We start from the raw sequence: 25,978 nt of genomic DNA on the forward strand, positions 1-25,978 counted from the left end.
ACAGTTCTTCTACTGCAGTAATTTTTCCAGTGCAACTGCAGTTAGTTACAGTGCAGTATAACTCACTGCAGTTATTCTGCAATTACTGCGTTCAAAATACCAGAGTCAAATACATGTTTACTGCAGTTTCAAAACTGCAAACCTTTTTTTGTAAGGGCATAGCCTATAAGCTGAACATAGAAGAAATACTGGCCCACTGAATACAACAACATTTTGGCTATATCCACTCAAATACGAAATACTCGCAACAGGCTACTATGGGAAGTGCAGTATTGCTACAACTATTAGCCTATTAAAATCATTTCTAGGCTGCCTGTGAATGAGGATTTGATAGGCCTTATGCGGCTCTATGGAGGCTACTGCCTACACATCATCTGACTGCACTGCATTACTAATTTCTTAGCATAATAGCGCCACCTTGTGGTCATGACGAGGCAAATCAGAGGTCCAACCCTGGAGCGTCACATTTGACGTACGTATGATTTCATCACGTGCCACCGCCTCGGAAGCTACGTTACTTCCGAGAGTCGCGTTGGCGTTTTCTAAACAGACAGACATTTCGATGAAGACAGTCCAGGTCAGAAGATGTGGCGACTGTAACTGAATCTGGAGACAGATACACGGATTGGACATGCCCAGGTAAGGACATTGATTTACATATTTATGTTGGTTACTTTACCAAAAGCTAGCTAGCTGGTTAACCTGTGTTTTCGACTTTAGCGAGCTTTGAACGACGAGCAGCCAGCGGCTCACCAAACCAGTGACAGCTGAAAATAGGTTGTTGAACTTGCCGTTTGGTGCCATGCTAGTCTTGCTAGCTAATAATTATGTATTTGATTTAGCGACACTGTGATATTGACGAGCTAATGGTTTCCTTTTCTGGCTTACTAGTTACACATGTTTTACTGTATGGAAACAAACAGTCAGTATCAGATAGTGTTGACATTTTGTGTTGCCTGGTGGTGGTTTCGTATGACAAGCAAAAAGCCGGTTACTACTAACGTTACTAGCCGGTCTCAGCCCTGGAACCAGTTAGAGGTGATTAACGTTAGGACTGAGTGATTACCGGTCTCTTTGCCTGTGGATACCACGTCCTATTTATTCTGCCTCACCTTGTCCTTACGTACATGGTCAGCCGACTACTGTAAACGAAATACAGTTGATCTTAGCTAATGTGTGGCATTTAGCCTAGAATGTTTCTTTCCACCAAATATTCAGGGAATGTAAATGTTGTTTATCATCATAGGGGTGGCTGTGTCTTAATTCTACATACAGTAAGAATTTCACCTAAACTGTAGCTACAGCTTTGTTCCTTGGAGTCTAACCTGCTGCTCTGAAAGCCAATGTAATGGTGCTAGCCGGTAGCCACATGCAGTTAGCTAGTATAAAAACGGTCTAATATCTCTACCAAATAGGGCATTCCCCAGGGTCTCACCACCACCGTTCCTCCGAGACTGGATGTCACAACAGGGAGTATGTCTGGTCTGCTGCACAACCTACCTATACACACTGCTATACACAGCGGAGCCCTACACCCTCAAATAGCCTATCCCAGATCTCTAGTGGAAGTGGGAGGATTTTAGTTTCCTGGAAATAACGTAACTCACAGAGAATTTGGTGTGAGCCGGCGTAGTGCGTCACCCACTCTCACTCTTGAGTAAACAGCCAGACAGAGAGATGTCATCTGCATCAAAGGAAAAGAGGAAGCCAAAAGGAGAGTGGACAGGAAAACCAGACTCCACTACCTTCCTCTGTTGGCTAGTTTGCCTGCCCTGCTCTAAGCCATGGGTAAATATAACCAGATGGTTTCTCTGCTGTTGGCTTGGTAGTAGAGTCTACATATTGTGGCCCAAATTGTACCATCGAATTTATTTGTCACATACACATGGTTAGCAGGTGTTAATGCAAGTGTAGCGAAATGCTTGTGCTTCTAGTTCCGATCATGCAGTAATATCTAACAAGTAATATAACCTAACAATTTCACAACAACTACCTTGTACACACAAGTGTAAAGGAATGAATACGAATATGTACATAAAAATATGTAAATGAGTGATGGCTGAACGGCATAGGCAAGATGCAGTAGATGGTACTTTTGACCAGAGCTCACTGCTCTGGTCAAAAGTAGTGCACTTAATAGTGAGTAGGTTGCCATTTGGGAAACGAGCCCATGTTTTCTGCACACCAGGATGCCACCCAACATGCCTGCACTGGAATGGGTACAAAAACAGAGAAAAACATCTGTCTACTTTTTCCTGAAGCTGAGTCTTCTGTGCTGAAAATCACTGTCAGTGAGTGAACCTGGTATTGTCTTTCAAATCCTGGTTTGTTTGTAAAGGAACACAACACACTACTGCCAGCTGAGTGTAACCTAAACATTAGTCTTATTTATCACCATGGAAACAACAGCTAGTCTGTTATTGAGACTCACATTCAAGTCTTTTGCTTCTCTGTGATAAAGGGATGAATGGAGAGACATAAGTTTTCGAACCTTCTTCTCTCATAGCTCTGACTGCGATTTCACCTCAATGGACGTGTTGTTCACGTGGTAGCCTAATAACATTACATCATGTTGGCTATACGATCATTAGCCCAGTTCAGCTAAGTATAGCTAACATGATCTATCATTAGCCCAGTTCAGCTAAGTATAGCTAACACGATGATCTTTGATGAACCATGCTAATGATTGTATAGCTAACATGATGATCTATCACTAGCCTAGTTCAGCTAAGGTCATCATGTTAGCTATACTATCATTAGCCTAGTTCAGCTAGTATCTTCGACTAGGCTATGTTGACAGTATCAAAACCAATCCTAGTTCAGCTAGTATCTTAGTATCTGAGTGAGTCCCAGTAGTAGTGGTGTGACGACACAGTTTCCTGAGCGAGTCCCAGTAGTAGTGGTGTGACGACACAGTTTCCTGAGCGAGTCCCAGTAGTAGTGGTGTGACGACACAGTTTCCTGAGCGAGTCCCAGTAGTAGTGGTGTGACGACACAGTTTCCTGAGCGAGTCCCAGTAGTAGTGGTGTGACGACACAGTTTCCTGAGCGAGTCCCAGTAGTAGTGGTGTGACGACACAGTTTCCTGAGCGAGTCCCAGTAGTAGTGGTGTGACGACACAGTTTCCTGAGCGAGTCCCAGTAGTAGTGGTGTGACGACACAGTTTCCTGAGCGAGTCCCAGTAGTAGTGGTGTGACGACACAGTTTCCTGAGCGAGTCCCAGTAGTAGTGGTGTGACGACACAGTTTCCTGAGCGAGTCCCAGTAGTAGTGGTGTGACGACACAGTTTCCTGAGCGAGTCCCAGTAGTAGTGGTGTGACGACACATTTTTTTAAATGTAATTTAATTTTTTTCACCTTTATTTAACCAGGTAGGCAAGTTCTCATTTACAATTGCGACCTGGCCAAGATAAAGCAAAGCAGTTCGACTCATACAACAACACAGAGTTACACATGGAGTAAAACAAATATACAGTCAATAATACAGTAGAAAAATAAGTATGTACAATGTGAGCAAATGAGGTGAGATAAGGGAGGTAAAGGCAAAAAAGTCCATGGTGGCAAAGTGTATACAATATAGCAAGTAAAACACTGGAATGGTAGATTTGTAGTAGAAGAAAGTGCAAAGTAGAAATAGAGATAATGGGGTGCAAAGGAGCAAAATAAAATAAATACAGTAGGGGAAGAGGTAGTTGTTTGGGCTAAATTATAGATGGGCTATGTACAGGTGCAGTGATCTGTGAGCTGCTCTGACAGCTGGTGCTTAAAGCTAGTGAGGGAGATAAGTGTTTCCAGTTTCAGAGATTTTTGTAGTTCGTTCCAGTCATTGGCAGCAGAGAACTGGAAGGAGAGGCTGCCGAAGGAGGAATTGGCTTTGGGGGTGACCAGAGAGATATACCTGCTGGAGCACGTGCTACAGGTGGGTGCTGCTATGGTGACCATTGAGCGGAGATAAGGGGGGCTTTACCTAGCAGGGTCTTGTAGATGACCTGGAGCCAGTGGGTTTGGCGACGATTATGAAGTGAAGGCCAGCAAACGAGAGCGTACAGGTCGCAGTGGTGGGTAGTATATGGGGCTTTGGTGACAAAACGGATGGCACTGTGATAGACTGCATCCAGTTTGTTGAGTAGGGTATTGGAGGCTATTTTGTAAATGACATCGCCAAAGTCGAGGATCGGTAGGATGGTCAGTTTTACGAGGGTATGTTTGGCAGCATGAGTGAAGGATGCTTTGTTGCGAAATAGGAAGCCAATTCTTGATTTAACTTTGGATTGGAGATGTTTGATGTGAGTCTGGAAGGAGAGTTTACAGTCTAACCAGACACCTAGGTATTTGTAGTTGTCCACATATTCTAAGTCAGAACTGTCCAGAGTAGTGATGCGGGCAGGTGCAGGCAGCGATCGGTTGAAGAGCATGCATTTAATTTTACTTGTATTTAGGAGCAGTTGGAGGCCACGGAAGGAGAGTTGTATGGCATTGAAGCTCGTCTGGAGGGTAGTTAACAGTGTCCAAAGAAGGGCCAGAAGTATACAGAATGGTGTCGTCTGTGTAGAGATGGATCAGAGACTCACCAGCAGCAAGAGCGACATCATTGATGTGTACAGGGAAAAGAGTTGGCCCAAGAATTGAACCCTGTGGCACCCCCATAGAGACTGCCAGAGGTCCGGACAACAGGCCCTCCGATTTGACACACTGAACTCTGTCAGAGAAGTAGTTGGTGAACCAGGTGATGCAATCATTAGAGAAACCAAGGCTATTGAGTCTGCCGATGAGGATGTGGTGATTGACAGAGTCGAAAGCTTTGGCCAGGTCAATGAAAACGGCAGCACAGTATTGTTTCTTATCGATGGCGGTTCCGATATTGTTTTGGACCTTGCGCGTGGCTGAGGTGCACCCATGACCAGCTCTGCAACCAGATTGCATAACGGAGAAGGTGCGGTGGGATTTGAAATAGTCGGTAATCTGTTTGTTGACTTGGCTTTCGAAGACCTTAGAAAGGCAGGGTAGGATGGATATAGGTCTATAGCAATTTGGGTCAAGAGTGTCCCCTCCTTTGAAGAGGGGGATGACAGCAGCTGCTTTCCAATCTATGGGAATCTCAGATGACACGAGAGGTTGAACAGGCTTTTAATAGGGGTTGCAATATTTTCGGCAGATAATTTTAGAAAGAAAGGGTCCAGATTGTCTAGCCCGGCTGATTTGTAGGGGTCCAGATTTTGCAGCTCTTTCAGAACATCAGCTGAATGGATTTGGGAGAAGGAGAAATGGGGAAGGCTTGGGCAAGTAGCTGTGGGGGGTGCAGTGCTGTTGACTGCAGTAGGGGTAGCTAGGTGGAAAGCATGGCCTGCTGTAGAAAAATGCTTATTGAAATTCTCAATTATAGTGGGTTTATCGGTGGTGACAGAGTTTCCTATCCTCAGTGCAGTTGGGAGGAGGTGTTCTTATTCTCCATGGACTTTTTTGAATTTGTGTTGCAGGAAGCAAATTTCTGCTTGAAAAAGCTAGCCTTAGCTTTTCTAACTGCCTGTGTATATTGGTTTCTAACTTCCCTGAAAAGTTGCATATCACGGGGGCTGTTTGATGCTAATGCGGAACGCCATAGGATGTTTTTGTGTTGGTTAAGGGCAGTCAGGTCTGGGGAGAACCAAGGGCTATATCTGTTCCTGGTTCTAAATTTCTTGAATGGGGCATGCTTGTTTAAGATGGTGAGGAACGCATTTAAAAAAAATAACCAGGCATCCTCTACTGACGGGATGAGGTCAATATCATTCCAGGATACCAGGGCCAGGTCGATTAGAAAGGCTTGCTCGCTGAAATGTTTCAGGGAGCGTTTGACAGTGATGAGTGGAGGTCATTTGACCGCAGACCCATTACGGCTGCAGGCAATGAGGCAGTGATCGCTGAGATCTTGGTTGAAAACAGCAGAGGTGTATTTAGAGGGCAAATTGGTTCGGATGATATCTATGAGGGTGCCAGTGTTTACGGCTTTGGGGTGGTACCTGGTGGGTTTATTAATAATTTGTGTGAGATTGAGGGCGTCAAGCTTGGATTGTAGGATGACTGGGGTGTTAAGCATGTCCCAGTTTAGGTCACCTAGTAGCACGAGCTCTGAAGATAGATGGGGGGCAATCAGTTCACATATGGTGTCCAGAGCACAGCTGGGGGCCGAGGGTGGTCTATAGCAGGCGGCAACGGTGAGAGACTTGTTTTTAGAGAGATGGATTTTTAAAAGTAGAAGTTCAAATTGTTTGGGTACAGACCTGGATAGTAGGACAGAACTCTGCAGGCCATCTCTGCAGTAGATTGCAACACCGCCCCCTTTTGGCCGTTCTATCTTGTCTGAAACGTTGTAGTTAGGGATAAGGATTTCAGAGTTTTTGGTGGACTTCCTAAGCCAGGATTCAGACACGGCTAGGACATCCAGGTTGGCAGAGTGTGCTAAAGCAGTGAATAAAACAAACTTAGGGAGGAGGCTTCTAATGTTAACATGCATGAAACCAAGGCTATTACGGTTACAGAAGTCATCAAAAGAGAGCGCCTGGGGAGTTGGAGTGGAGCTAGGCACTGCAGGGCCTGGATTCACCTCTACATCACCAGAGGAACAGAGAAGTATGAGGATAAGGGTACGGCTAAAATCTATAAGAATTGGTCGTCTGTGACGTCCGGAATAGAGAGAAAAAGGAGCAGGTTTCTGGGGGCGATAAAATAGCTTCATGGTATAATGTACAGACGAAGGTATAGTAGGATGTGAGTACAGTGGAGGTAAACCTAGGCATTTAGTGATGAGAGAGATATTGTCTCTAGAAACATCATTGAAACCAGAAGATGTCATAGCATGTGTGGGTGGAGGAACTGGGAGGTTGGATAAGGTATAATGAGCAGGGCTAGAGGCTCTACAGTGAAATAAGCCAATAAACACTAACCAGAACAGCAATGGACAAGGCATATTGACATTAAGGAGAGGCATGCTTAGCCGAGTGATCAAAGGGTCCAGTGAGAGTTGGATAGCTAGCCGAGCCATAGGTAGCAAGCTGGTAGAAGATGGGGGAGGTCTGTTTTTAGCCAGCTCGTGCGATTCCGTCTGTAGATTACTGGGGTTCCGTGTGGTAGGGGGGACCAGTCCAATTGGCACAATAGTTAGTTATAGTGGCCCAACAAAATTGTCCGATAGACCTATTCAGATATCAGCCGATAAGACGGCTAACGATTAGTGGGCCGCAGATGGGCATTCGGGTTGCGTCGCGACGGAGGGGCCAGTTGGATAACTCCCTCGGGCAGATAACGTCAGTGGTCCAGTCGTGAAGGCCCGATGGGGCTCTGCATCGGCAGAAAAAACAGGTCCGGATAGGTGACAGTAGCCCAGGAGAGGCTGAAGAAACTCTTCAGCTGGCTAGCTCCGGAATAATTTATGTTAACTCCGGGACCAACGTTGCCAATAGTCACTCAGGTAGCAGCTAGCTAGCTGCAAGATCCAGGTGTAAATGTCCAGAGCCTGCGGTAGAAATCCGGGGATATGGAGAGAGAATAGGTCCGGTAAGCTCTGGTCTGAGTCGCGATTGGCGATAGCTTTTCGAGCTAATGGATAGCTGAGGACCGCTAACCGTGGCTAGCTGAACTCCAACGTTAGCCAGTGAACTTGCTAACCTCTGGCTAGCTTCTGTTGTGGATTTCAGATTTGAGGTAAATAATACTTTTAATTTTTTTAATTGGTGAGGTGGGTTGCAGGAGGGTGTTTTGAGGTTGAGTTTTTAGAAAATAAATATGTAAAAAGATATGCGAAGAAAATATGTAAATATATATATATACACGGGACACGACAAGAGGAAGACAAAGGACGTCTGAACTGCAACGCCATCTTGGGAGAGCCAAGATGGCCAGTTTCCTGAGTGAGTCCCAGTAGTGGTGTAACGCCACAGTTTCCTGAGCTGCATAACACACACACACGCACGCTCTGCATACCATACATACACCTAGAGTAATGTGAGAGAGAACAGCTATTCTCCCTTTGACCCCATGACCCCTGGGACCTGTCTAACTGACAGATGACTCTCCCTTGTTAACTGAATTAAAAGCCATTTGACATTCTGTTAAGCAGAGTGCAGTATAGAGGATGGTGCTGGTGTTGGGGTGGCTGACCGCTGTGCTGACTCATCCGTCTGTTAAAGCTACAACACTTTTTTGGGCGACCTGACCAAATTCACATAGAAATGTGAGTTATAGATCTGTCATTCCCATTGAAAGCAAGTCTAAGAAGCGGTAAGTCTGTTCTATCTGTGCTGTTTGTGCTTCCCATTCTGAATTTTTGTTTCTGCGTCTTACTTCCGGTTTTGTACACCAGCTTCAAACAGCCGAATATATAATATTTTTGCTTACAGAAAATATATTTCACATCGGTTTAGACAGTACAATGATTCTCTACACAATGACTGCTTGTTTGTGGAGGAGCAATTTCTGCAGTGTAACTTTAGTTCTTGTGTTGGGACAGTTTGAAGCGACTGACCCATGCATGCTGGAAATCCCTCTTAACCAGAGATGATCACTAGTAGCCTTGCCTATTCCTGGAGCTACTGGGAGGGCTGGGGACTCCCTGCTGTTCAGCCTCACACAGCACACACACACTGGACCAAACAGACATGTGGGCGTTTAATCACATCCTCCCTCTGAGGTGGCTTTGGCCCAACCACAGCTTCATTCATAACACTGCTGCTCAGGGTTTCCACACTACTTCTGTTCCATGTGTTTATGATTGGCATTCAACACACAAAATGGCCATGAATTGAAGTGAATGAAGCTTTTTGAAAACATGTCCAGTCCGCTGTTGCCCATGTCAAATAAACAGGGTTAGAAGTTTTAATGAGGAGGCCCTGGTCTGTATGAAGGGGCTCTGTGGGGCCTACTGGGGGAATCCTATATCTCCTTACTGAGGAGTTGGCCTACCAAATGGCTGGTTGTCACCCAGGTGTTGCTGCTGGGTCAGTGTGTCAGGCCCTTTGTTGTTAGAAGAGAGGTGGAGGGAGGCTGAGTTGAAGTCAGTGGGTCTTGAATAACTGTGATGACAGCCTGTCTCCAGACTGACAGCCAGGCCGCCTGTCTCCAGACTGACAGCCAGGCCGCCTGTCTCCAGACTGACAGCCAGGCCGCCTGTCTCCAGACTGACAGCCAGGCCTCCTGTCTCCAGACTGACAGCCAGGCCGCCTGTCTCCAGACTGACAGCCAGGCCGCCTGTCTCCAGACTGACAGCCAGGCCTCCTGTCTCCAGACTGACAGCCAGGCCTCCTGTCTCCAGACTGACAGCCAGGCCTCCTGTCTCCAGACTGACAGCCAGGCCTCCTGTCTCCAGACTGACAGCCAGGCCGCCTGTCTCCAGACTGACAGCCAGGCCGCCTGTCTCCAGACTGACAGCCAGGCCGCCTGTCTCCAGACTGACAGCCAGGCCGCCTGTCTCCAGACTGACAGCCAGGCCGCCTGTCTCCAGACTGACAGCCAGGCCTCCTGTCTCCAGACTGACAGCCAGGCCTCCTGTCTCCAGACTGACAGCCTGAGCATAAGACTAAGTACTTTTATTTTATTTTTTATTTTTTTGCAATGAATTAGTCTGCTACTTTTCTTGGGTAAGAATAAACCCTATGTTTGGTTTTCTGCCATTCAAATGTTTCGGCCTACTTTCACGATACGTCTGTCTTTAACTAGCTTCAGGTGATCATGATGTTCTCCTCTTCAGGTTGTTCTACCATGGACACAGACATGATACCAACATTCACTTCAAAGGACCAGGAGATTGACTACTGGAAGGCCTTATCCCTCAAGTATAACAACAGGTATGTTCATGTCAACTGATCTAGGCTACTCATAGCTCATTTAACAAAATCATTCATTGATTTATACATGGTCAAACATTGAGTTTCAGAAGATTAGACTCAGCAGTTTGTCATTGTATCTGTTGAACTACTCTCCTCTACATACATGTTCCAAATAGAAACTCAAGCTAGGCACAGTCTTTCACTTTGACGTCTTCTCAGTAATATAATTATACATGACCAGAAAACCACATGGCTTGCTCTCGGCTCTGTTACATAAAGCAAAGCTTTTATGTTTGCTCATAACACTGGAAGATGAATAACAAGGTTATGTCATAACAGTCATGTGATCATCTGACACATGGCCTGTTCCTCTATAGGCCTTTGTTAACGTTACCATCGACACAGGAAGCAATGGATTCATTGGCCTAGATTAGGCAGAGTTAGTTTAGGTCTAGTTGTTCTTAGTGCTGGGGAGTCATCATTAGTGCACACCGTAGCAAAACGTGTCGTAATGGAAATCATTTTGCAAGGAAAATGAGCATTTCTTATTGTACTGGTTCAGGTAGTAGCCTACCTCCCCGTTTCAGTCCCTTTTCTTCCGTTTGGTTTCTATTGAATATTTCTTTGGTATCACTTTTACAGATAGCCTATATCCAGCAGGGTGTACTAGAACACACACAGCCTATATCCAGCAGGGTGTACTAGAACACACACAGCCTATATCCAGCAGGGTGTACTAGAACACACACAGCCTATATCCAGCAGGGTGTACTAGAACACACACAGCCTATATCCAGCAGGGTGTACTAGAACACACACAGCCTATATCCAGCAGGGTGTACTAGAACACACACAGCCTATATCCAGCAGGGTGTACTAGAACACACACAGCCTATATCCAGCAGGGTGTACTAGAACACACACAGCCTATATCCAGCAGGGTGTACTAGAACACACACAGCCTATATCCAGCAGGGTGTACTAGAACACACACAGCCTATATCCAGCAGGGTGTACTAGAACACACACAGCCTATATCCAGCAGGGTGTACTAGAACACACACAGCCTATATCCAGCAGGGTGTACTAGAACACACACAGCCTATATCCAGCAGGGTGTACTAGAACACACACAGCCTATATCCAGCAGGGTGTACTAGAACACACACAGCCTATATCCAGCAGGGTGTACTAGAACACACACAGCCTATATCCAGCAGGGTGTACTAGAACACACACAGCCTATATCCAGCAGGGTGTACTAGAACACACACAGCCTATATCCGGCAGGGTGTACTAGAACACACACAGCCTATATCCGGCAGGGTGTACTAGAACACACACAGCCTATGTCCGGCAGGGTGTACTAGAACACACACAGCCTATGTCCGGCAGGGTGTACTAGAACACACACAGCCTATGTCCGGCAGGGTGTACTAGAACACACACAGCCTATGTCCGGCAGGGTGTACTAGAACACACACAGCCTATGTCCGGCAGGGTGTACTAGAACACACACAGCCTATGTCCGGCAGGGTGTACTAGAACACACACAGCCTATGTCCGGCAGGGTGTACTAGAACACACACAGCCTATGTCCGGCAGGGTGTACTAGAACACACACAGCCTATGTCCGGCAGGGTGTACTAGAACACACACAGCCTATGTCCGGCAGGGTGTACTAGAACACACACAGCCTATGTCCGGCAGGGTGTACTAGAACACACACAGCCTATGTCCGGCAGGGTGTACTAGAACACACACAGCCTATGTCCGGCAGGGTGTACTAGAACACACACAGCCTATGTCCGGCAGGGTGTACTAGAACACACACAGCCTATGTCCGGCAGGGTGTACTAGAACACACACAGCCTATGTCCGGCAGGGTGTACTAGAACACACACAGCCTATGTCCGGCAGGGTGTACTAGAACACACACAGCCTATGTCCGGCAGGGTGTACTAGAACACACACAGCCTATGTCCGGCAGGGTGTACTAGAACACACACAGCCTATGTCCGGCAGGGTGTACTAGAACACACACAGCCTATGTCCGGCAGGGTGTACTAGAACACACACAGCCTATGTCCGGCAGGGTGTACTAGAACACACACAGCCTATGTCCGGCAGGGTGTACTAGAACACACACAGCCTATGTCCGGCAGGGTGTACTAGAACACACACAGCCTATGTCCGGCAGGGTGTACTAGAACACACACAGCCTATGTCCGGCAGGGTGTACTAGAACACACACAGCCTATGTCCGGCAGGGTGTACTAGAACACACACAGCCTATATCCGGCAGGGTGTACTAGAACACATATCTAGGTCTACAGTATTAACTATGTTACTAGTTCAACATGATACAGGTCTACAGTATTAACTATGTTACTAGTTCAACATGATACAGGTCTACAGTATTAACTATGTTTTCCCAGGCTCTGTAGAGCCAGACCTTGTCAGTGTTGACACAACACATTCTAGAATATAGGCCTAGTGTGTGTTCATGAGGAGGTCCCAGATGTCACCCCTACGCTATACACACACGCCACACACACAAATAATTTTATATTCTAACTTAAGCCTACTGAACACACACACAATAACATACGCGCTATGCACACACGTACACATGGATTTTGTATTGTAGATAGGTGGTAGAGTAGCGGCCTGACGGAACACAATGTGTTGTGAAATCTGGTGTGTATTGTGATGTTTTTATTGTATATAACTGCCTTAATGTTGCTGGACCCCAGGAAGAGTAGCTGCTGCCATGGCAGGAACTAAAGGGGATCCATAATAAACCCCAGGAAGAGTAGCTGCTGCCTTGGCAGGAACTAATGGGGATCCATAATAAACCCCAGGAAGAGTAGCTGCTGCCTTGGCAGGAACTAACGGGGATCCATAATAAACCCCAGGAAGAGTAGCTGCTGCCTTGGCAGGAACTAATGGGGATCCATAATAAACCCCAGGAAGAGTAGCTGCTGCATTGGCAGGAACTAATGGGGATCCATAATAAATACAAATACTTGTTTGTACACAGTGGTATTTTGGTCATATGGTCTGAAAACAGTGATGTTGTCAGAGGGAAGGTAACCGAAGTCATTCCAATCAGAGCCATAGTTGAACAGGGCTGTTCTGCGGCCAAACTGGCCATGTGTGCTTCTGGTACGGTAACTGTGTGTGCTTCTGGTACGGTAACTGTGTGTGCTTCTGGTACGGTAACTGTGTGTGCTTCTGGTACGGTAACTGTGTGTGCTTCTGGTACGGTAACTGTGTGTGGAATGAGCAGGGAAACCCAGTGAGGCCAAGGATGGAGCAGTGGCTGCCGGTTAACCTCTTACATCTCGACGTTCCGCTAGCGGAACACCTGCTCCAATATCCAATGATGGGCGTGGCGCGAAATACAAATTCCTCTAAAATCCGAAAACTTCCATTTTTCAAACATATGACTATTTCACAGCATTTTAAAGACAAGACTCTCGTTAATCTAACCACACTGTCCGATTTCAAAAAGGCTTTACAGCGAAAGCAAAACATTAGATTATGTCAGCAGAGTACCCAGCCAGAAATAATCAGACACCCATTTTTCAAGCTAGCATATAATGTCACAAAAACCCAGAAGACAGCTAAATGCAGCACTAACCTTTGATGATCTTCATCAGATGACACACCTAGGACATTATGTTATACAATACATGCATGTTTTGTTCAATCAAGTTCATATTTATATCAAAAAACAGCTTTTTACATTAGCATGTGACGTTCAGAACTAGCATACCCCCCCGCAAACTTCCGGGGAATTTACTAACAATTTACTAAATTACTCACGATAAACGTTAACAAAAAGCAGAACAATTATTTTAAGAATTATAGATACAGAACTCCTCTATGCACTCGATATGTCCGATTTTAAAATAGCTTTTTGGTGAAAGCACATTTTGCAATATTCTAAGTACGTAGCCCAGCCATCACGGGCTAGCTATTTAGACACCCGGCAAGTTTAGCCTTCACCAAAATCAGATTTACTATTACAAAAGTTTGATTACCTTTTGTTGTCTTCGTCAGAATGCACTCCCAGGACTGCTACTTCAATAACAAATGTTGGTTTGGTCCAAAATAATCCATCGTTATATCCGAATAGCGGCGTTTTGTTCGTGCGTTCCAGAAACTATCCGAAATGGTAAATCAGGGTCGTGCGCATGGCGCATTTCGTGACAAAAAAATTCTAAATATTCCATTACCGTACTTCGAAGCATGTCAACCGCTGTTTAAAATCAATTTTTATGCAATTTATCTCGTAAAAAAGCGATAATATTCCGACCGGGAATCTCCTTTTCGGTAAACAGAGGAAAAAACACAAAGACGGGGGCGGCCAGTGCACGCGCCTAAGCCCACAGTCCCTTGATCGGCCAATTGAGAAAGGCGATAATGTGTTTCAGCCTGTGGCTGGAATGACGACATTCAGGTTTTTCCCGGGCTCTGAGAGCCTATGGAAGACGTAGGAAGTGTCACGTTAGAGCAGAGATCCTTTGTAATGGATAGAGATGGCAAAGAAGTTCAAGAAATGGTCAGACAGGGTACTTCCTGTACAGAATCTTCTCACGTTTTGGCCTGCCAAATTAGTTCTGTTATACTCACAGACACCATTCAAACAGTTTTAGAAACTTTGGAGCGTTTTCTATCCAAAGCTAATAATTATATGCATATTCTAGTTTCTGGGCAGGACTAATAATCAGATTAAATCGGGTACGTTTTTTATCCAGCCGTGAAAATACTGCCCCCTAGCCATAACAGGTTAACTGACCCCAGAGCTGTCGAACCCTGTTAATGTGTGTGTCACTCAGACCTTTTCTGTTCAAGGGTCATCCCTGGTCAGTGGAACTATGTATCTGTAGCCTGGTCCCAGATCTGTTTGTGCGATCATCTCAACTCCTTGTCATGCCAAACAGTGGTCCTTTGTATCTCAGTTGTAATTCCAGGGTAGTGGGTTCGATTCCTGGGACCACCCAAATATATGAACGCATGACTGTAAGTCACTTAAAAGCATCTGCTAAATGGCATGTTATTATTTTACAGCACAAACAGATCCTGGTCCAGGCTGACATATCTGACTACCAGGTTAGTATACCATGCCTTAGGTTCTCACACATGAACCAACCCTTCTAATTCAATTCAGTGGAGCCACCTGACTGAATGAAGGGCATGGAAAGTCTGCATTCATTCAGCTCTAGCATGGCATTGGCCTTTGTCATGACAGATGAGTCAGGGGCCATGCAGAACCATTCTAGTTGCATTACATCTATGACCAGACAGACGGTAAGTTCTAGTTGCTTTACGTCTATGGACAGACAGGTGATAGACTGATATACAGCCATGTGGGACAAGAGAAGGTGCTATGCTACAATCCAGGAGTCCAGACCTTTCAGCTAGGTCTGTGTAGATATTACTGGACTGTATTACTAGGTTGTATCTAGCACATACTGTGTGGGTCAGTAAGTCTGGACACAGTCCAGTGAGTCTGAATATAGACTGAATACAGACTGGACTGAGGTCTGATAGAGCTTTGAGACAGAGACAGTACCTCAGGTCTGATAGAGCTTTGAGACAGTACTTCAGCACGTCTGATGGAGCTTTGAGACAGTACTTCAGCACGTCTGATGGAGCTTTGAGACCGTACCTCAGCAGGTCTGATAGAGCTTTGAGACCGTACCTCAGCAGGTCTGATGGAGCTTTGAGACAGTACCTCAGCAGGTCTGATGGAGCTTTGAGACAGTACCTCAGCAGGTCTGATGGAGCTTTGAGACAGTACCTCAGCTGGTCTGATGGAGCTTTGAGACCTCAGCAGGGGTTCGTCATTAGAGGATACAGATGGCTCCTATATGCCTGCTGCTGTTCAGTGTGTTCTGAGAGGGGTGAGGGGTCAAGGGGTCTGGAGACAGGATATTATGAGTGAAGAGACCGGGTGTGTTCAGACATGTTCCACTGACCACAGGATAGGTCTAGGTCTGACTGTCCAGGGGATGTGACTACCACTCATTAGTACCACAATTCATCATTAAATAACAGTCCCTCCTGTGTGTCCTCCAGCCATGAGGCCCAGGAGGAGCTGGTGGAGTTGCAGGAGAGACGGTGTGGTAGTGGATGTGTGGGACTGTGTGTAACAGTCCGTTTTCTCCCGTGTCTTCCTCAGTTACCATGAGGCCCAGGAGGAGTTGCTGGAGTTCCAGGAAGGGAGCAGAGAGCTGGAGGCGGAGTTAGAGGCCCAGCTAGGACAGGCTGAACACCGCATCAGAGACCTGCACACAGAGAACCAAAGACTGAAGAGCGAGCTGGACAACCTCAAGGTAACATGCGTAGGAACGGACACACACACGCACACACGCACACACACACACACACACACACACACACACAGACCCACAGACAGAGGGGTTAGAACCAAACACTGAAGTGTGAGCTGGACAACCTCAAGGTAAATGTTGTGCCTCTTCGTGTTACAATTTAACAAATATGTGAAACGGTTGGGGATTCGGTTTGGCAAACACTGTTCCTGAGGATTTGGTTTGGCAAACACTGTTCCTGAGGATTTGGTTTGGCAAACACTGTTCCTGAGGATTCGGTTTGGCAAACACTGTCCCTGGGGGATTCGGTTTGGCAAACACTGTTCCTGAGGATTCGGTTTGGCAAACACTGTTCCTGAGGATTCGGTTTGGCAAACACTGTTCCTGAGGATTCGGTTTGGCAAACACTGTTCCTGAGGATTAGGTTTGGCAAACACTGTTCCTGAGGATTCGGTTTGGCAAACACTGTTCCTGAGGATTCGGTTTGGCAAACACTGTTCCTGAGGATTCGGTTTGGCAAACACTGTTCCTGAGGATTCGGTTTGGCAAACACTGTTCCTGAGGATTCGGTTTGGCAAACACTGTTCCTGAGGATTCGGTTTGGCAAACACTGTTCCTGAGGATTCGGTTTGGCAAACACTGTTCCGGAGGATTCGGTTTGGCAAACACTGTTCCGGGGGATTCGGTTTGGCAAACACTGTTCCTGGGGGATTCGGTTTGGCAAACACTGTTCCTGGGGGATTCGGTTTGGCAAACACTGTTCCTGGGGGATTCGGTTTGGCAAACACTGTTCCTGGGGGATTCGGTTTGGCAAACACTGTTCCTGGGGGATTCGGTTTTGCAAACACTGTTCCTGGGGGATTCGGTTTTGCAAACACTGTTCCTGGGGGATTCGGTTTTGCAAACACTGTTCCTGGGGGATTCGGTTTTGCAAACACTGTTCCTGGGGGATTCGGTTTTGCAAACACTGTTCCTGGGGGATTCGGTTTGGCAAACACTGTTCCTGGGGGATTCGGTTTGGCAAACACTGTTCCTGGGGGATTCGGTTTGGCAAACACTGTTCCTGGGGGATTCGGTTTGGCAAACACTGTTCCTGGGGGATTCGGTTTGGCAAACACTGTTCCTGGGGGATTCGGTTTGGCAAACACTGTTCCTGGGGGATTCGGTTTGGCAAACACTGTTCCTGGGGGATTCGGTTTGGCAAACACTGTTCCTGGGGGATTCGGTTTGGCAAACACTGTTCCTGGGGGATTCGGTTTGGCAAACACTGTTCCTGGGGGATTCGGTTTGGCAAACACTGTTCCTGGGGGATTCGGTTTGGAAAACACTGTTCCTGGGGGGATTCGGTTTGGAAAACACTGTTCCTGGGGGGGATTCGGTTCGGCAAACACTGTTCCTGGGGGGATTCGGTTCGGCAAACACTGTTCCTGGGGGGGATTTTCGGTTCGGCAAACACTGGATTACAGTTCCGGAACATCAATTAACATCACCCATTCACCAGGGACTGGAAACAGGGCTCAACAACTACATCTGGATGTCAGAGTAAAGCCACACTCCTGGATGCCCCCGCTGCCTGCCAGAGAGAGAGCTGCATGTGTTGGCTGGCTGACCAGCATATCACTGGTTAGATCACTGGTGCTGGCCAGGTATATCACTGACCAGGATGTAGATCACTGAGATAATAGAACATGATGCTAACCAGGATGTAGATCACTGGGATAATAGAACAGGATGATGAACCAGGATGTAGAGCATTGGGATAATAGAACATGATGCTAACCAGGATGTAGATCACTGAGATAATAGAATATGATGCTAACCAGGATGTAGAGCTACTGGGATAATAGAACATGATGCTAACCAGGATGTAGAGCATTGGGATAATTTAACATGATGCCAACTTGGAGCTGGGCTAGCCTTGCTGTTGACCCAGACCTTAGGCTGGCTTGATTCTGACACCTATGAGCCATTCTTCACCCCTCGCCAGAGAACAAAGGAGTTCTAGAGTCTATGAACACTGAGAATGTTAACATTAACATTAAGAAAGTTGTCATGTCAACACTCCCTTCCACCTGTCACCTCGGTCATCAATGCAACCATCTCCACACACACTAATCCCCCCCCCCCGCGGAACAACAGAATGCTCAGAGCTATAAGCAGGTCTATATGTTGTCTGAATGTTTGTTCTCTCTCCCACCTCTCTCCCCCTGTAGGAGAAGTTGGAGCAGCAGTATGCTCAGAGCTATAAGCAGGTCTCCATGTTAGAGGATGACCTGGGACAGACCAGAGGAATCAAGGAACAGCTTCATAAATACGTCAGAGAACTGGAGCAGGCCAACGATGACCTGGAGAGAGCCAAGAGGTCACTATATACCACAGTAGAACTAAACTAACGTTACTAACGCAGCCATTCAAATGTTTTAGTTGAGTTCAGGCCTAGGTTGTAGGCTAAGTGGATGCTGGCTGGTAGCTGTGCCTCAGTATCACATGTATTGGTCACATACACATATTTAGCAGATGTCATTGTGGGTGTAGTGAAATGCTTGTAAAGAGAGTGTTACTCCACTCAGTGTTAACCCAGTTATCCAACCCACACAGATACTGTACATTTTTCACCTGCTTCTGCTACTAACCGTTGTCCACCCCAACTCCTCTCCTCCTCCCTCCTCCCTCCCTCAGGGCGACCATCGTATCTCTGGAGGACTTTGAGGGTCGTCTGAACCAGGCCATAGAGAGGAATGCCTTCCTGGAGAGTGAGCTGGATGAGAAGGAGTCTCTACTGGTCTCAGTACAGAGACTGAAGGATGAAGCCAGAGGTATGAAGACATGAAACACCTAGCCTACCTCTATCTCAGACCTACCCTTTCTGTTATGTCTAATACGGCTGTATTAAAGTCAGCTGGATGAGAAGGAGTCTAGTGGTCTCAGTACTGAAACTGAAGGATGAAGCCAGCGGTATGGACGGGGATAACCCCTAAGCTCCCTGTCCCCCTAAGCTCCCTGTCCCCCTAAGCTCCCTGTCCCCCTAAGCTCCCTGTCCCCCTAAGCTCCCTGTCCCCTACTAATCATGGGCTTGATGATAGTAGACCAGTGTAATCAGATGTAGTGATAGTACTGGAGTATATGAAATAGTTGTCTGGCTGGTACTTGAGGAGAGGGTTGTGAAACACTGCTCTATCCATTTGGTAGAATCTGTATTGGTGTGACTGATGCCTCAGACCTGAGACAAGAGCTGGCGGTGAGGGAGAAGACTGCAGACAGAATGTCATGTCTGTTATCATGTCTGTATTGGTGCTTATCTCATGTCTGTCTATCTGCCCCCCCCCCCCCCAGACCTGAGACAGGAGATGGTGGTGAGGGAAAGGACTGCAGACAGAATGTCAGCCCCCAGCTCTCCTACCCTGGACATGGACAAGATGCACTCTGCTGTCCAGGCCTCCCTGTCCCTGCCTGTCACCCCTGTAGGGAAGGGTATGGAACACCCGTTCATCAACCCTAAATCATCAGGTAGGTCAACAGCCGTGTCTTCTAACAGACCTGGGTGGAAATAGTGTTTTCTCTCTAATACTTTACATGTGCTTTATTGAGCTTGCCGGGTGCAATGGAATCCATGGAAGAGTCTCAAAAGTCCCTCCAGGCAGTCTCAATTAAATGCTCAGTGTTTTGAAAGTATATAAATACTATTTGAACCCAGGTCTGTTATTTACTTCACTTTTGGAGTTGTTACCTCCATGTGAAACAGTTTCTAGGTATCTGTCATGTGCTAAACACTGTCTCGTCATCTTTCTCTCTCCTCTTTATCTCCTCTCTCTCTACAGTGTTAACAAATGGCTGTGGGCCTGGCGGCTCACCTCTGACCCCATCAGCAAGAATCTCTGCTCTTAATATCGTTGGGGACCTTCTTAGAAAAGTTGGGGTAAATATCAGACTTTTGTTTCTTGTCGCAATGTTTTCCATTGCCATTGCTATGTATCCATCCTCTATGAAGCTAATGTTGACGACAAAACAGTATGAACACTCTTCTTGAGTAAACCCAACAGTTTGGCTTCCGTCTCCTCTCTTGACTTGACAGCAGAGTATATTGGAAAGGTGTCTGTGACCTGAATTAAAGGTTAAAGGTTACAACAGAATCCACAGCTTGTGATTAGTCTAATGTAGGCCATGTGTGTCTGTCCTTAGGCGCTGGAGTCCAAGCTAGCTGCATGTAGGAACTTTGCCAAGGACCAGGCCGTGAGGAAAACCTACTCCACGTCGTCCACCAACATGATCACTGGGAACGGAAACCTCATCAACAGCAACGCCACCAAGTTCTCCCACTCACTACACACCACCTACTACGACAAAACGTGAGTTCTGTCTCTCTCAGGAGTATTCCTACTGGTCCATCTATCTCTCTGAGTTGTTCTCTCTCTCAGGAGTATTCCCACTGGTCCATCTATATTTCTGCTTGACTTCCTGTCTGCAAGGTTAGTGTGACTCATTCCAAGACAGTAGAAGAAGTGACAGGCTGAATGGACTCTATCCCATTTTTAATCAGAGTTGGTCTAACCAGAGTATGTTGAGAATACCCAAACAGCTTTCTATTTGATATTATGAATGAACTAACTTCTGTCTTCTTGGTTTGTCTCTGTCTGGTGTTGTCCCCCACAGGGCTGTGAATGGACTGGACCCCAGCACCCTGACTGCCCTGGCGTCGCCCCGGAATGTCTCCCCTCCTGGCATGCTGCCTCTCACCGTTTAGCATGGCCCCAACCTCTGTACAAGCTCCTCGCAGAACAAGGGTACCCCTCATCCTTCACCCCAACCTCGCCCCCCCAAATCTCTGTACAACTCCTGTACGCCCCGCAGAACACTGAGAGGAGAGAACACTTGAAGAACCGTTACTGTGTGTGTGTGTGTGTGTGTGTGTGTGTGTGTGTGTGTGTGTGTGTGTGTGTGTGTGTGTGTGTGGGAGAGACACTTGACTGAATGATTGAAAAGGCCTCACTCACCTATGAGTGGGGTGGGGTTGGATGCTGAGTGTGTTTGTGTGTATTTAACATACAGGCACATGCCTGAGCTTTGCTCATGTGGATGATGTGTTGGTGACCTCTGTGCTCTGGAGTGTCTCCATTTTGGCTCCATTAGTTTATCAGTTTCACTCTATAACAGCTATATAACAGCAACTGTACCTGACAAAGGTCCCCAACGGACTGCAGCTTCCTTCCTCTAAACTTTTAATTTTCTTCTCTGAATGAATTGCACAATTACAAATAATTTATATATACAATGTTGTATTTAAAAATGAAAAGGGACTTTTTGCAAAGTTAGATGATTTCATCATTACTGTATGTATGCTTTAAGATGCAATATTTCCTGTTTGTTTGTTTGTGTTTGTTATGGGGTCAGATGGAGTTGATGACCCTTAACCCCCATGTCCAGAAGAATGACTGAATTAATGTTTACTGTGTTCAGCCTGTGATCAGAACCATGTTCTCTTATTGGGCTCCATCTCAATAGTCCAGTTAATAGCCTCCTCTCATCTCAATAGTCCAGTTAATAGCTTCATCTCCTCTCCTTCCTCTCAATAGTCAAGTTAGTCTTGGAGAGAATGAGAAAACAGGACCGGTAAAAGCAGTATGGATGATCTATCTCTACCAGAAATGAGCTTTCACCTCTAATTTCTTTCCCATCAGTGCAGAGGAGGGAAAGGAGAGAAGATGAGGAAACCACTTTATACTATTGAGATGCACCTCCAAGTCCCTATTGTCCTGGATGTGGGCTGACCAGACAGAACAGACCGGTCAGCTGGTGGACCATCTGTAGTCTGGTAGGGAGGGATGGACCTCCATGTTAAATAGCCTGGAAACATCAGCTACTGTCCTCTTCATTAATGAATAATGAAGTTAGGTCCACTTCACCACAGACTGTACTGTGCTAATGGCACCCTATTCACTATGTAGTGCACTCCTTTTGACCAGGGACCATGGGGCATATTCCCTATGTAGTGCACTCCTTTTGACCAGGGACCATGGGGCATATTCCCTATGTAGTGCACTCTTTTGACCAGGGACCATGGGGCATATTCCCTATGTAGTGCACTCCTTTTGACCAGGGACCATGGGGCATATTCCCTATGTAGTGCACTCATTTTGACCAGGGACCATGGGGCATATTCCCTATGTAGTGCACTCCTTTTGACCAGGGACCATGGGGCATATTCCCTATGTAGTGCACTCCTTTTGACCAGGGACCATGGGGCATATTCCCTATGTAGTGCACTCCTTTTGACCAGGGACCATGGGGCATATTCCCTATGTAGTGCACTCCTTTTGACCAGGGACCATGGGGCATATTCCCTATGTAGTGCACTCCTTTTGACCAGGGACCATGGGGCATATTCCCTATGTAGTGCACTCCTTTTGACCAGGGACCATGGGGCATATTCCCTATGTAGTGCACTCCTTTTGACCAGGGACCATGGGGCATATTCCCTATGTAGTGCACTCCTTTTGACCAGGGACCATGGGGCATATTCCCTATGTAGTGCACTCCTTTTGACCAGGGACCATGGGGCATATTCCCTATGTAGTGCACTCCTTTTGACCAGGGACCATGGGGCATATTCCCTATGTAGTGCACTCCTTTTGACCAGGGACCATGGGGCATATTCCCTATGTAGTGCACTCCTTTTGACCAGGGACCATGGGGCATATTCCCTATGTAGTGCACTCCTTTTGACCAGGGACCATGGGGCTCTGGTGTAAATGAATGCACTACATAGGAATAGTGTCATTTTGAACTCAGTCCTTCTTTATATAAGCCTTGGATGGATGACCGGTGATGTTCAGGGAAAGACTAAGTCCTTACTACTTTATACAAGCCTTGGCTGGATGGCTGTGTATTTACATGAGGTTGGTACCATGTTAAAATAATCCCCTTTCCCTATTCTGATGCGTAACTAGTATCAGACAAAACTGTTGCTTATAGAATCAAAAGTCAACCCTGAGCACAGCAGTGCGTCAGACAAAACGTACTTATTCACATTGAGATAGATAGATAGATATATATACACTGTCCTGTACTGTGCACCTGTTGATGGTCGACTCTTATCCAGCTAACATCCTGTCTACCATAACCTGCAGAACAGAATATCCAGCAACAATAACCCAGCAGTCCAACCATCTAACAGGTATAGGGGTGAAGTTGCCTTAGATGCTGACCCTGGGTCGGTTTTCCCTTTACCCCACTAATGGTTAAGGTTAGGATTGGGGAGGGGAAGCTGATCCTAGATCTGTACGCTCATCCCTTTTTCTAGACTAGATCCTAGACTGGTTAAACCAGACTGAATGCTGTGTTCACCATGAGGGGAGTGCTCAGTCTAGTTTTAATCAGGCTAAAAATGCTCATTATGCAAATTGCTATTGGTAACCATTTTGTCACGTTGGCTCCTGTCCTGTCGATGAAACGTTTGTAATAGAGAACCTCATCTCAGAATGACATCCTGGTCTCTGTCGTTGATATTCACTTATGATTTGTTTTACATCCCCCATTCTGCCTGTATCTTCATCTGGGGTTAATAGTGCTCCCTCCTATCACAGCCTTAAATGAAAAGCCTTAAGGCCAGTTTCCCAGACACAGATTAAAGCTGCACTATATAGCTTTTTGGGTGACCTGACCAAATTTACATAGAAATGTTATAGATCTGTTATTTATATTGAAAGCAAGTCTAAGAAGGTGGTAGATCTGTTATTTTTCTATGCTTCCTGTTTTATAGTTTCGTTTTTGGGTCTTTTACTTTCGGTTTTGTACACCAGCTTCAAATCAGCTGAAAAGACAATGTTTTTGGATATGGAAAATATATTTCACAGCGGTTTAGATGCTATAATGATTCTCTACACTATACTTGCTTGTTTTCTCACAAGTTGAAATTCTAATTCTAGCAACCAGGAAATGGCGGTGGGATTTCTGCATAGTGCATCTTTAAGCCTAGTCTTGGACTAAACACTTTCAATGGAGATTCTCCATTCAGAATGATTTAGAATCCAGCACTAGGCTTAATCTGTGTCTGAGAAACTGGTCCTAAAACTATTCCAGGACTATCATTTGGAGTGCTTGCTTAGTCCCATGGTCTATGATGTCACCCACCTTTACCATGTCACTCTGAGCTCTATGTCAGCCTGTTGCTATGTCCCCATATATACAGGTTTGGAACTAAGCATTGTAACTCTGCCAAACAACATATTTGTACATACCAACGTTTGGTAGTATTACAGTTCTATTTATTTCAGATGTCTTTATGGCATGTTTAAAATGAAGAACCTGAGTTTTACTATTGTACATCAGTCCAAGATCACATATCATGATGATGTACAATTGGTTGTACAGTCTGTTCAATAAAATTAAATAAAGATATTGAAAAATAAGTACTGAAACTGTGTTGTACATCACTCATGATGCAGCTTATAAGTCTGATGAAAAAGTGACCCTAAAGGTAATGTTTTCCTGACTTGTTGATTTGAGAGGATAGAAAGACCCGTATTATAGGAGTTAGCCTCCCACTGTTATTGGCTACAAACACACAATGCTGTCTCTTTCCAGATGGACACACCCCCAACACACATACTGTACAGATCTGCTAAACACAGTGGGACAATTAACCCAAAAATATAAAGGGAAATGTCCAGAATACTGTTGTCACAGTTATCAAATAAAATGTTCTTGTAAACAGGCTATTGGCATTCTGTGTTTGCGTGCAGTGTCGCTCTCTCTGGTTGCTGTAGGCTCCTCTTGCTGTCATGTTGAAATTTGTACTGTCTTTGGTGAAATTACTGGGGGGGGTTTACAAGCCGAGGAGAGACGGAGTTAAAAGATTGATGCATAACCAGAGGAAGCGAGAGGGATAAGCAGCAGGTGGCGATGTTGCGTTTCTTTCGCTCACTAAGTGAGGAGATTTTGTATAAAGTTCAATCGGTGTCTAATTTGGTAAACATACATTTGAATTGATTATGTGCTACATGAGGTTTATTTTATCAAATATTTGTTTCGTAATGCTTAGGTTAAGTGTACGGATATAATTAGGAAATTTGACATCTGGCAAATTTGAGAAAAAACACTATCGGAGTTGTCACGAGATGGCTATGCATATTCAGTGGACAAGTGATCAACAACAATGGGCGTGACGGATAGAAGTAGTCGCTACAGGTGTGATCAAGCCTTACGTCAAAGTTGCCTGAAGCTGATTGGAAAATGCTATGCCCTGACAAGTTATTCAGAAGAAAATCCTAGAGGACAGAGTCTAATTTACATAAGGTTGGTTAACTTACCAGTGTTGACCCAAAACATACACATTTACAAACTACTTGTTTAAAGTGTTATTGTTTTTACAGAAGCTTATAAATCAATTAACCTGATAATGATCGACATCATATGGGTAGCAAAATGTGTGGTTTGCAGCAAAACAACTATATACACTGCTCAAAAAAATAAAGGGAACACTTAAACAACACAATGTAACTCCAAGTCAATCACACTTCTGTGAAATCAAACTGTCCACTTAGGAAGCAACACTGATTGACAATAAATTTCACATGCTGTTGTGCAAATGGAATAGACAACAGATGGAAATTATAGGCAATAAGCAAGACACCCCCAATAAAGGAGTGGTTCTGCAGGTGGCGACCACAGACCACTTCTCAGTTCCTATGCTTCCTGGCTGATGTTTTGGTCACTTTTGAATGCTGGCGGTGCTTTCACTCTAGTGGTAGCATGAGACAGAGTCTACAACCCACACAAGTGGCTCAGGTAGTGCAGCTCATCCAGGATGGCACATCAATGCGAGCTGTGGCAAGAAGGTT

The 25,978-nt window shown here is 45.8% G+C and overlaps 2 protein-coding genes across 3 annotated transcripts in view; both read left to right on the plus strand.

Annotated features, from left to right (window-relative positions):
• Window positions 1-25,978, plus strand: part of LOC106602029 (peripheral myelin protein 22) — a 544,081-nt gene that overhangs the window by 397,644 nt on the left and 120,459 nt on the right. The gene's annotated exons all lie outside the window — the stretch shown is intronic.
• Window positions 502-24,854, plus strand: LOC106602000 (nuclear distribution protein nudE-like 1-B). 2 transcript variants are annotated; one of them, XM_014194445.3, is made up of 10 exons: window positions 502-639; window positions 9,720-9,816; window positions 14,878-14,919; window positions 15,992-16,145; window positions 18,356-18,504; window positions 18,822-18,958; window positions 19,476-19,649; window positions 19,961-20,058; window positions 20,322-20,488; window positions 20,793-24,854. In XM_014194445.3, exons 2-10 carry the CDS (start codon window positions 9,731-9,733, stop codon window positions 20,881-20,883), a joined length of 1,098 nt encoding a protein of 365 aa, XP_014049920.2. In that variant the 5' UTR covers window positions 502-639; window positions 9,720-9,730; the 3' UTR covers window positions 20,884-24,854. The 2 variants fall into 2 exon arrangements, with proteins under 2 accessions (XP_014049920.2, XP_045571732.1); XM_045715776.2 differs by lacking the exon at window positions 14,878-14,919.

This window comes from Salmo salar, chromosome 03, assembly GCF_965601325.2.
Source record: "Salmo salar chromosome 03, fSalSal1, whole genome shotgun sequence".
Classification (NCBI taxonomy): Eukaryota; Metazoa; Chordata; class Actinopteri; order Salmoniformes; family Salmonidae; genus Salmo; species Salmo salar.

Bases quoted from the DNA above. Each gene is read 5' to 3' on its own strand.
- LOC106602000 (XM_014194445.3), top strand. From the start codon at position 9,731: ATGGACACAGACATGATACCAACATTCACTTCAAAGGACCAGGAGATT. The intron at 16,146-18,355 runs GTAACATGCGTA...CTCCCCCTGTAG, and splicing joins GCGAGCTGGACAACCTCAAG to GAGAAGTTGGAGCAGCAGTA. The intron at 18,959-19,475 runs GTATGAAGACAT...CCCCCCCCCCAG, and splicing joins ACTGAAGGATGAAGCCAGAG to ACCTGAGACAGGAGATGGTG.